This window comes from Lygodium microphyllum, chromosome 23 (assembly GCF_053477565.2).
Source record: "Lygodium microphyllum isolate KBCC chromosome 23, Lygodium_microphyllum_v1.1.10, whole genome shotgun sequence".
In the NCBI taxonomy this organism is placed as follows: Eukaryota; Viridiplantae; Streptophyta; class Polypodiopsida; order Schizaeales; family Lygodiaceae; genus Lygodium; species Lygodium microphyllum.
The window spans coordinates 22,424,162-22,437,222 of NC_141157.1; the positions used below are offsets into that span (position 1 = coordinate 22,424,162).

The 13,061-nt window shown below is 41.8% G+C and overlaps 1 protein-coding gene across 1 annotated transcript; it reads left to right on the forward strand.

Moving 5' to 3' along the window:
* The first annotated feature begins 6,616 nt into the window (after window positions 1-6,616).
* Window positions 6,617-8,462, forward strand: LOC148015964 (aspartic proteinase nepenthesin-1-like). The gene has a single exon (XM_087663856.1). It carries the CDS (start codon window positions 6,630-6,632, stop codon window positions 8,163-8,165), a length of 1,536 nt encoding a protein of 511 aa, XP_087519982.1. The 5' UTR covers window positions 6,617-6,629; the 3' UTR covers window positions 8,166-8,462.
* The last annotated feature ends 4,599 nt before the right edge of the window (window positions 8,463-13,061 follow it).

Here is a 13,061-nt window from a genome sequence, read left to right on the forward strand (position 1 = left end):
AATGACAGATTGAAGTAGGACAAGCTCCAGGTAGTTTGAGGCTTCGAGACGGACATGTAGAAAATTTCGGCATTGGAATCGACACGAGAGAAGTTGAAGATCGAGCACTTGGGTGTCACATTGGCTTGAGGTTTGAAGGGGCATGACCTTTGGGGGCCTTAGGCCCCAAAAATTTTACAATATGAAGGAGGTGTTGAAAATCAAAGTTTGTAGCAAGAAGAATGTGCACAAGAGGGCGATGAGAGCTCAAAGTACAATAACAAAATCTTGCTTACTAAGTTGCTCAAAGTACAACTTGGGTACACTCTATCTCACACTTAATAGTGATCCATAGGCTGTTTATATAGCCTTTGACAAGCTATGGTTAGGGTTTCCCCTACCCCTTAAGGCCATTCACATCCATCTACCCTCATAGACCCTTGCTTAGGGTGAATTCCCATGCCTATATTGTAACACCCCGCCTCAATGCCAGGGTGGCATTGCATCACAAGACATGTTAAAGTTCCCCCCCCCCCCCCCCAATCAAATGGGATGCCTTTATAAATTAGGCTACAAGGATATTCATAGGTAGAGGGTATTACAAAACTCAAAAGAGTTGGTCATCTGTGGATTGAGAGGCAAAGTTGCCCCCCAATTCCTTAGATAGTGGTGGAACACTGGGACACTTATTACTGGTGATATGTCTGGTCTTTTTGCATTCATTGCACTTCATTTTGTTAGGGTATTTCTTCCAGCAATTTCTTACAATATGCCCTTTCTTGTGACAGAAAAGCACTTAGTAGAAGCGGTGTGGACTAACACTTGCTCACAGGAAGTGACTACTGACGTTCCTTCAGTATGGTTTCTCTTCTCTTCATCTAGTTGGGTTCGGGATATTAGTTAGGGTAGTCACAAGGGTTGGAAAAACCTTCTTCACAAACTTTAGCAAGATGGCAATGGCATCTTCATCATGGATGGGTGCTTGAACGGAGGCCAATTGTGCCATAAGCCCCTTCATATGTGAAATAAACTTGCTTAGATTTTCTCCCTGTTTGTATTCCAAGCTGAAAAACTCAATCTTGAGAAATATCTTGGAGTTCTTCCTTGTAGCACCGTAGAGCCTTTCAAGCTCATCCCACTTTTTCTTAGCAGTGGAGAGTTGGTCAACATGATGAATTAAAGATTCATCTAAATGAAGCATGATGATGGCTTGAGCCCGTTCATCATCTTCTACATCAAGGGGATTGGATGGGTCAATTATTTTGGTCCCTTTTATGAAGGGCCAATAGCCTCTTTCCATCATTTTGTATTTTAACTCCTTTCCATTGAACTTGCGAATCCTTTCCATTGAACTTGCGAATTTTAGGCCTTACATCTGCATAGGCCATGGCCATTATAGGAAGGTCTTACCAATTTCCTTAAGCAATGGCAGTGTCTAGTCCTTTACATGTGGCCAAGTACAAACGAATAGCAGAACTGATAGCCAAGTTTTAAAGTTGTAGAGTTGAAAACAGTTGGAAATCATACATATGCAATATCTCAAGATAGGATTTAGGAGGTCCTATTCTTAGAAAAACCCTTGATTTAGGCTTTATTGTTTTTCTAGGTTTCAATGAGGTGAGCTTTTACTGGACTTTACGCTCTTCCCGATAATTTTGCCTATTAGAGGAGTTCTTGCTGGAGCATGGCTTATCGATCAACTCTATGCTCTTGGATGAATCAGAGGAGAGTACAATTACGCTCATATCTCTTATGTACCAGCAGACTAATATTAGGATATGGTCTATGTATTTATAGTTGTACACATAGCCTTACAACCAAGCAAGAAGAGATAAATATTATAAAGCATTTGATGGATTTAATTTTCTGATAAAAAACCAGAATGAGTCAATATCCAGCTAGCAACATGATTGTAGAATGCAACATTAGTGCTTACAAGCACTCATCTCAAAGTTTATGCCACTTGAGATGTAAGATGTGGATTGTTTTGTGAACTAAAGAGATCCACCGAGCGTAAGTACTTTGAAATAGAGCTTTCAAACCTCCAACTAACTTTGGAGAAGATCAATCAGTGATTAGAATCACTATTAGTGCTCAGAAATTGAAAATTTTGAAGAATGGAAAAGCTTGAAGCTTCTTGGCTATGGCTACTAGGAAACAAGCATTTAGGGTTTGATTGATTGCGCCAACCACCACAGGAGGAATGTCACCAAACCCTCTTAGAGGGAGATAGCCCACTGGGGGGGCTTTGAAAGCCCTATGGTGGCTTGGAAGATTGCACTACCTACAGATTACACCATGCCCTAGAACTTCACGCTTCCCAAACTATGCCATTTTAAAGAACTAAGCAATGATGCCCTCCACGTCAACTAATCTTTGTGTTTAACGTGCCATGATGAAGCGCCTTGTGTTGGGGAAGAAGTCCTCAGTTGAAGTCAGGAGCTGGAATGCTCTCCTTTGGCTTCCCCAGGTCCTCCAAGGTCAGGGGGTCCAGCTGGCTATGGAGGTAGAAGGTCCAAGATGAGATAATGAAGATTTTCTTGTGCACTTAGTGAAGCTGAGGTTAGAGAAAGCTGAACGGATCAGAGGAGGCTCTGATACCATGTGGAAAATCAGATTTTACAGCAAGAAGAATGTGCACAAGAGGGAGATGAGAGCTCAATGTACAAGAACCACATCTTGCTTACTAAGTTGCTCAAAGTACAACTTGGGTACACTCTATCTTAGACTTGATAGTGACCCATAGGCTGTTTATATAGCCTCTACCAAGCTAGGGTTAGGGCTTTCCCCTGCCCATTAAGGTCATTCACATACATCTACCCTCATAGACTCTTGCTTAGGGTGAATTCCCATGCCTATATTGTAATAGGGGGCGTTTTTTCCAAATGTGAGCATGTAGAAGATGAAGCCATCACGATTCATGAAGGAGGGATCTTGGTGTTGAAGAAGACCCTCGAGTAAGTTACTCGTGGTTATATGTGTGCATCACGTGGGTTCAAAATAAGGTATTTTCAAAATATCACTTTATACATTTTTTACATATAAAAGGGTGTAATATAAAGGGGTTATTTACAAATTGAATAGAAAAGGGTTATGTTTTATTCAATAAAAAATCACACATAAGGATTTTTATAAATAGGCCTTGAACGCACATGATGTAGAGGATAAACATATAGTAACTTCCCCGAGAGAAGACCCCCATAATCTGCATATGTTAGGCCAATGCATGAATTCTACGCTTCAAAGAGCCTATTTCTGATCAGACAATGGTGGCCTATAGAGAGAGAATAGAATTCAATCTTTATCTCTCCTCATTCTTCTCTTAGTGCTTATTCTCATGGGTGATCCTATGTGAGAGAGGGGTAGGCTGCGATAAAAGATTTTGAATGTGGGATGGTGTTGAAGCATTATGGAGCACAGATCGAAGGTCAAAGAAGCATCAACGGCCATGGATGAGCATTAATGGCTTCTCGAACACGAGTTACATACAAATTTTTATGTGGTTTAATGCATAAGTGGGATTCCTCATTATTTTATGATGCATTTTGGTTTCATATGATTGGAAATGATTACTATTGCTTGGAAATGATTTTTTAATCAAAAAATAAAAAATAATATTAATGATTAATCATTTAATAATTTTATGTGATTTTATGGCAAATCATGAGTTTTATAGGTTTTGTTGAGTCATATTGTGTTTCTATAGTATGAAATGGGGAATTATGACAAATATCAATATTCCTAATCATCTTATGTCAAAGAAATCATAAATATGTATAAAATAAATAATAAAAATTTAAGAAAAATAGAATTTTATATGGAAAAATTAGATTTTATGAGCCAAAAATTTACAAAAATTTGTGAATGTGTTCATGTATATGGTGGGGCTAGGGCATGAGGTTTAGCCTCAACCTATTCCCATTTTTATGTTAAAGTGTGTATTTACTGCTTTTTATATACGAAGAACACATGAAAAATACTCTTTACACCTACCAACGAATGCAAAACCCTACATGATAGGGGGAAAGGATTATGGGGAGTTAAGAATCCATTGAATTTTGTTTTTATGCATATCTTGATGCATAGGATTCATTCCTTTTAAGTCTTTAAAGAAGGGCACTAGCATGAATTACTTCGGTGCTACCTTAGCAACGATGCACTACGTTATAGGGAAGTCATGAAAAGAATTATTTGTGCACAATCCATGTTGTTCGATCTACAAGTTTACATATTTGTGCACTTAAGAGCATTCACCTTTGCATGGCATTACATATACATATGATGTCAGAAAAACAAATCCTGGATGCATTTCACTTGATTGTTATAATTATTGACCCGCATTGAGAGCGTAATGAGTCCCATACTATAGGATAGTATGTTTCTTACCTTTGCTTGATTTGGTAAGGATTGAAATATCTCCTGGAACTAATATAAAGTGAGGACTATGTTTCGCATGTGCTATATGTTTTGACAGCACATCTTGGGGCTAATCCACGAGGTGTAGGAGAGCAGTAGTCAGGTCATAACAATTTGCTAGGGGATGCTCTTTGTGTATGTGATACGAGGTGCTAGTCATCGTTTTGTTTAGGAACTCCAACTGCTTGGATTTGGGAAGGGATTCGTTGGACTATGAACACTATGAATGCGTATCTAAGTTAAATTAGTATGTGTAGCCTCTAGACGCTCTTGGCCACGAGGCCGTGGGGTATTTTGGTTGAGCATAGAGGCCCGGTTAGATCCTCAGAGTCAATGTCACACTCATTTTTTGGTCACGATACTAGTAGAGAAGCAAACTACCAAATGGATAATTAGAGCTTTCTAGCATGAACAAGAGGATTGGGACATTCTACTTCTTAATAGTTGTAATACATTCGCTCTAGAAGAATATCCTAAATGTAAAGGACACAAAGCAACCACAATTGCATTCAACAAAGTGAAACTTATTGTCAAAGGGTTCTAGAACTCATGAATAGCATTTAGGTTCATGGCTTCTTCTCAAAAAGCATATATGCTTATCACCAGTTAAGATTTTCACTCCCCCATGGAGTTTTATAGATTCCAAATAGCTCAATATCTTTATGGTTCAGTAATTTCAAATCAACTCCCCATAGCATACAAGTTATCCATGAAGAGGATCAACATTTGAAAAGACATTTGGGATTGCAATAAAGGAGATTGGAAAGGTTTAATGATCCTCAAAATACATTTTCAGACCTCAGATGAGGATTTCTTGTTACTACTACAAAGACAAAGATGTTGGCGACCTCAACTATGCAAGACTATACAATTGAACCTAGACTTCAATCATAGTGATATTTGTTGGAACAATGATAAACCCCCTTTTTCCAATCTAGAATAACAAACAAGGTTCCCACAAATTGTTTGCTAAACTCAATAAAAGATGCAGAAATAAAACCATCATCAATTGTCCTAGAGATTCTATACGATTTGGACCAAGAACATTCGACCCCAAAAGTCTCTTGCCTAATATGGTTGATTCTCTTAAAAGTTGTTTAGACAAGTAGTAGAGTAAAAGATTGGACTAAGAGATGGGGGTTTGTCCTAGATGTAGAACAGATATTGAAACGATCCCACATTTCATTTTTACTTATAAAGCCAATACTAATGTTGTCATTTTTTTTGCAGCCACTAATAGCCCCCTATCACCCTAGAACACTAACAAGGAAATAAGTCATTCTTAAAGAGATATATGCAATCCCTCTACTAATTTGGAATTGTCTTAGAAGCACATATCTATGGCTAATATGGAACTACAAGAATCAAGTATTATATTGAATAGGTGATGATTGATCCTCACTTTAATGAGTTTTTGATACAGGCCTCTAATATTGGAGAAAAATGGGAGCTTTCTTTAATTTGGTCAAGCCCTAAATATCTTATCAAGATATAAAATTTTTGCCGCATTTTGTAGCTGGTTTTAATTTATCTATGTTTATTTCCCGTTGTCCAACCTATTCACTCTTTCATTAGTTCATATCTGTGTATTAAGGAACCAAGTAACTGAATAAGAGGACCACTGCTAATCCTAGAAGAAAAGGTAGCTAAGGAGGGGATCGAAGATCTAGTGATTCAAAAGTTCATCGCCCATTAAAAGAGAAGGCTTGTAATGGAAAAGAGGGAAGCCATGTTTTACCCAACTATTCGAGCACCCAAGGGATGAAGTCTTGAGCACATTATGTTAGGGCACGCTCACTGAACAAACAAATAAGTCACTACATGCACCATTGTTAACAAAAAACAAGTCGCTATCATGTAGTGCTACTATCATATCAATAGCCATGCTTTACATAATATAGATGGGATTTAACAACTAGTAAGCCCAAGGATCCGGCTAAAAACAAGTCCAATTTGGTAATCTTTTTTCTACTTTTTCCGAATACAATTTAGCGACGTTCTCCTTAAAAGAAAAGAAATAGAAATAGAAATAAAAATCAAAATCAAAATAAAAAAGGGAAAGCTAAAAGCACCCTCAAATCTGCATTCTCGATATAAACATCACCAACCAGAACGAGAATGCGCTAACAAAAGGAAAAAGCAAAAGCGTTGCGGAGTTTCAGGGGGTTAAAAATGTCTCAAATAGCTCGGACTATCCGATTGACAAACGGCAACGATTTACAGCTGCAAAGGAGATGGAGTCATGCTACAGCAGGAGTGATCACAGCTCCAAGAAGATGGAGTTCTGGGTGTGGTTGATGGCAGCGATCCTGATGATGATCTCCGGATGGCAGCTGGCGCACGGGGTGCGAGAGGGGGGCAGCCTGAAGGGCATGATCGCATACGAGCACCTCGATACTACGACACACGAGAGCGATAGTGCGACAGTCAGACCAGTCATGTCCAGCTCTAACAAAGACGTAGCGTCGAGTGATAAAGATGGGCTGAGGCTGGAGCTTCATCATGTGGACTATCTCGTCCGGGCCGCCGGTAACAAGACGACGGCATCGACCACGGGAGTGGAGAGACTGAAGAGAGCGACGGAGCGGAGCCTGGTAAGGGCGAGGGAGCTGGCGCGGAGGGCGGCGGCGGGCTCGGGGTCGGGCAGCTCGGGCGCACCGGTGTCTTCGGACAACGGCGCTTACATCGTGCAGCTGGCGGTTGGCACCCCGGCCCAGACATTCCTGGCCATCGTTGACACCGGCAGCGACCTGGTCTGGCGCCAGGCCTCGGCCTCCGGCGGCGGCAGCAGGGCTAGCTCGGGCAGCAGCCTCTTCGACCCGAGCCGATCCTCCACCTACCGAACCCTCTCCTGCTCCGACAGCCGCTGCGCGGCCCTGCCGGCGTCGGTGTGCGCCCCGGATACCGACACGTGCCGGTACATCTACGCGTACGGGGACGGGTCGACGGGGATAGAGGGGGCGCTGAGCGCGGACACGCTGACGATAGGGGGCGTTTCCGCGGAGGGGTTTGTCTTCGGGGCGGGGGAAAGGGACCTGGGGGTGCTGGAGGGGTCGGACCCGGCGACGGGTCTGGTGGGGATGGGAGCTGGGCCACTGTCCCTGCCATCGCAGCTGGCGGCCGGCGGGGGACTCATGGCGTCCGCCAAGAAATTCTCGTACTGCCTAGTCAACTGGACCGACTCGGCCTCCAAGACCAGCCCCCTTTTCCTCGGCTCCCGCGCGACGGCCCCCTCTGGCTCCCTCTCCACCCCTTTCGCCGCCGGCCCCCACGACACCTTCTACTACCTCACCCTTACAGGTGTCAGCGTCGGCGGCCGCCGCGTAGACATCCCCGATGGCACCTTCGAGCCCAGATCCGACGGCTCCGGCGGCTTCGTCATTGACTCCGGCACCACCGTCAGCTACCTCGACCCCGCCGCCTACGACCCCGTGCGCCGCGCGTACGTGGCCGCCATCGGCGGCAGTCTCCCCTCCGTGGACGGCTCCGCCACCGTCGGATTGGACCTCTGCTACGACGTGCGGCACGGATCCGCGGCGTCGGTGAGCCTCCCCAAGATGACGCTGCATCTGATGGGCGCGGACCTGGAGCTTCCCGCAGAGAACACGTTCATCGGTGACGGGGGATTCTTCTGCCTGGCCATGATGAGCTCCTCCGACCTGCGCATCAATATCCTGGGTAACGTCCAGCAGCAGAACTTCCACTTCCTCTACGACAAAGGCTCCGCCAACCAGCTCTCCTTCCAGCCCGCCAACTGCGACTCTTTGTAGCCTACTAGCCCAGCTAGCACTGTGCCTCGTGCCCCCTACATGCAATATTCTTCTATACTCTTACTAGCCCAGCTCACGCATCCGATGTAAATATTCCAACTTACACTACCCTTGTTTGGCTATTCAATCTTATTACCCACTCGATCGATCCTTGTACCATCATCTCTAGTAACACCTTCTTTCTTTGGACGCTGTCTTCTCTTTAACTGCCTCTTGATTTTCCTTCTTTCTTTGGACACCATCTTTTCTTTAGCTGCCTCTTGCTTTTTGCCATTGACACATTAAGTTTTCATCAATAAGCTCTATTGTTTTGTAAATATAGTCCGTTAGTACATCCATACTCATTAAAAGAAAATCAATGAAAAGTAGGGGTTGATCCTACTTGAAGATGTGAGTCTTTTTTCAAAAAAAGTATTAGTTGTTATAATATGAGCACGTAGAGTTCAATTTATACAAAGCTTCCTCCAATTTCACTTTCTTCCTTCCAAAGATATAGCTTGTAAACACTAGAAGGGACTCAAAATGGTTAGTACCATGAAATGATCACTCATTATATGTAGATGTGTTTAGTGTATAATCATGTTACTAGATTAGACAAATGAAATGTGCATGTGTTATGCTAAGGCTACAATCCTATTGATGGATTAGACAAATGAAATGCACAACTTTTTATTAAAATTGAATAGAAGCCTCATAGAAGCTTACCAAGTGTTTTGGTGCTTTTCATCTTTACTTAGGTTCATGTTTCTCATCATCTTTACATTAAGTCATAGGACATAAGCTAAACATGAGTAACTTCTTGTTGAGTGTAAAACTAATAATAGAGTAGGATGAAACATGATATGTTCTACCTATACTCATTTGAAATGAGATTTATATAAATAGGTTTAACTCATTTATCACATTTGGAAAATTATAGCATCGTTAGCAGTTATGAGGTTGGAAGAGGGTTGTCTGAGAATGACATTAACAAGCTCAAAATAAGTTAGCTATTGCAAATTTATGTAGCTTGGATAACTAGAATTGGAGAAAAAGAAGAAAAATATTCCTGAGGCAAACACTTTACACTTGTGAAAGTGAGAATCTTCTACAATGGCCCAACATAAATATGCACATGAAAATCACAACATAACCATGTAAATCTCGAACAAATACATTATACACATTAGAAAACTTGTCAAGAAATAGTAATGAAATAGGTAACATAAAACATCATTAGAGACCACTAACTAAAGCATCACTTGGTGCACTAGCTAAGCCTCTACATCCTTGTAGCAGGCTAAGCTCTCCACTAATTCTCCTATGGTGATTGCTTGAGGGGTGTACCTAAAAAAAATGTAAGTGTACCACTTGCAATCAATAGGAGGGTAATTTTATTTAGAAAAATTTGTATAAGTACAATTACAAAAGGGGGTTAGGTCCTAGGCTTTTGAGGATCTTGTAGGGTCCGCAATACCTTGGACTTAGCTTTTTAAAGACACAGTTCTGGTAGTACCTTGACCTCAAATCAATTTTGGAGAAGATTTTTGCTCCCTGCAATCGGTCATGTAACTCGTCTATCCTTGGGATAGGATATTTATTATTGAGCTCTAGGACTTGTGGGTTAGGACCTAACATGCTTCTGCTGCGCTACTCTAGTCACACAAGTACTTGGCTTTAAAACTAGTGCAACTCATATTATGCAAATTAACTATAGGTATAAGAGTAGGATTTATTGGGGTATTCTCAATACCAAATGTATTATATTTCAGAAAGATATCTAGGGTTCATCGTAAAGGGGTGTAGTGGGTTCTAGGTTTTCCTCTTCATCTGATTCCTCTATATATCCAAAGACTGCACTTGTGTAGCTTCATTTTCTTAGAGGTTCAATATCTTTTGGGTTTAAGTCAGGGTAGTTTTCTTGAACGTGCCCTAGCTCATTGCAGTGGAAGCATCGATGGTTGGGACATCTCTTACGGATGTGCCCTCTCTCTCTGCACGTGTGGCATGTCTTGTCATGATCTTGGGAATCATCTTTGTCACAATTGCCCGATTTAAGTTCTTGGATGATTGGCTTTGCTCGAAGTAATGCATCTTGCAAGTCTATTGGACACATTGCTTCAAGACAGTGATTCAGAGGAGTGTTCAACCATGGCAAAACTTGGATGCTTGCTGCATAATACCCATAGGTGGTGCATATTTTAGTAGGGTTAGAAACTTTGAGTAAGAGGCTTCCAAGGTTAATTCTAGCTGCTTTAGCTTGAAAAATTCATTCATCCTCAAAGTCTGGTAAGTTCGTGGAAGGTATCATCCACGTACAACATCTTTCAACTAAGCCCAAGTGACAACGGCTTCAAAAACACCTTGATCTTTGCACCATTGCTTCCACCATATCCAAGCATTGCCATTTAACTTAAGTTTGGCTATCATTGCTTGATTGGAAAAAGAAGTTCCCGCAGTAGAGAAATAATCAATCATTGACTCAATCCATATCTCTCCTTCTGATGCGATGTCTATTCCTTTTCCACCAAACTCGGATGCCTTAATCTGCTTGAGAAGGAATTTCTTCTCTTGCATGTCAGCATTCGTGGGTGCAGAAGGTGCCTGAAAATCAAGCCGCACCACTTTGGTTATTCCATTTAGGATATGTCTACAAACCATACATTAATCAATCACACATCACTATGAAGTTTCACTTTGATACCAACTGTAACATGCCCATCCAGGCACGTTTTTAGCGGTCCATCGAAAGATGAATCTAAGCGACACTGTCTGGCACTCCCATGGAATGTTACAGGGTTTTTTTGCCTAGGGTTTCTCGAGTCTGCCTCACAACAGAATGTTTGCGATCGGAACCCACTAGATCGACCTGAAGTTTGGGTCCCTAGTGATCAAGATCTCCTGGTAGCTTTCTAGCATCGGGTCATGGACATCCTACTTTACGCAGAGATACCCAATCCAAAGCAGATCCATGCCGCACTTGGTTTAAAGAGAATGGGAAACGAGAGGGATGCACCGCTCAACCTCTCTACTCATAGGGCATAGTTCCATTCCGGTCCCCAACAGCATGAATCGGGGTTCTAACCTAACACTTACTAAGGGTCGGTCCCCTAAAATATCATGAATCGAGGTTCTAACCTAACACTTACTAAGGGTTAGTTGTCGATAGAACCTTGTGAGAAGCCTCCTAGTTCTCTGGGACCACCCTGTCGTGGGATAGACCCATCGGGGGTTTTGCCCACCTGCTTCCCTTAGTAGGCATTTTTTAGTTGTTTAATTAGGTCCTACCACATTTTGGGCTAGGCATTATAAGGTTGGAAAAAAGGTCTAGTAAAAAATTGGGTCAAGGATCGTCAGGCCCTTGCAATTTTCAGAATTTCTTTTGACATAGATATTCAATTCATTTACAGATGTTGATGTATTCCAGGTTGCTCTTTTTGATCATGTACTTGTTCTTCACTTTGCTTGCCACTTCAAAGTCTTCATGATTTTTTTGCTTCTTTTGTTCCTCTTCTTCTAGGTCCTCTTGATCTGCTTCTTCATTGACTTTGCTTGCATATGCATTAGTCTTCATGTCCATGTCCCCCTCAAGCAAAGGTATCATCTTTCAGGCAATGGAAATGACTTCAAACTTTTGCACTTTCATGTCTTCAAGGTCTTCAAATGGATACATTGATGGCATTTGGATATAGGCAGCTCCATGTCTTCTTGTAGGTAGAGTAACATATTCTATTTAGTGTAAATGGGCCATAAGATACATGTTACTCTTCATGAGAATTACCCACTTAAAAATATTCATCTTTGGCATTGAAAAGCAAAAAGAGTTGAAACCTAATGTGTCAAAAGACACAAATGAGGGTAGTGCCAAAAGACAGTATGAGAGTATCAAGAGACATTATGTTTCGAAGATGATGATTCTTGATGCTTGTTTGCCGCTTGATGTTTGATGTGACCCCTTCAACTTATTGTTGATGTGATGGAAAAATCTAATTAGCAGATCTTAGTGGTAGTAGTTGGCTTGGCCAAATAGATTTTAGAATGGAGTAAAGAAAGAAGCTTGAAGATATGGTGTTGATGCTACTACTTGAGGTCTTCAAGACTTCAAAACAAATCTTCAAAATATCCCAAATCTTTGCTGAGACTCTCAAATCAGTGTGGCCTTGATTTGTTTGAGTGGCAGGGGAGAGAAAATAAAAGAAAAATAGAGCTTGAAGTTGCAATGGCTATGGAGGGTCTATCTAGGGTTTCCTGGTCGACTGGTTTTTTGCTTGGCATAGTGTGTACATGCAATTAATCCGCGAATCCTTTGAGTTGAAATTAGCTTACATATGGACCTTTAATAGCCCTATGTTCACAGGTTGGATCGCGCTGTACTGAGAGAGGAAAAAGCATACAACAGTGGAGGAGGCGCAGTTCTAACAGTAGTAAGGAATGTCACCAGTACTGATGCATAGAGTGCACAATGTCGAGTTGTAATGTGTCAAGATGATGCACCTTGACTAGGCAATAACTTCCTAGAAGAAATCATGTTGAGATGAGGCTTGTAGGAGGAGATGAGGAATCTCCAAGTGAGCTAGGTATAACTTGACTGTGGATTCACACAGGGCAGAAGCTGAGAAAAAAGGCAATGCTGAGCTTGAGTCAGGGCAATGTCAGGGTTTTATGTGATATAGAGAAGCCTTGGGAGTCAAAGAATAAATCTCCAAAAGAGAGCTTGGAGAGATATGCCATCTATAGAACGTTATGGAAGCTCAAAGGCAGGGATGTGTAGGCTGGCTATGGCTGCCAAGGTGGAGTAAGGGGAGATGAGTTGAGAGATCAACTGATCAGCTTTGGACTTGAGTTGACTTGAGGTTAAGAGGGAGTGAGAGAGCAAAGAAGGGAGTAATGCCATGCCCAATTGTGCTTCGATACCAT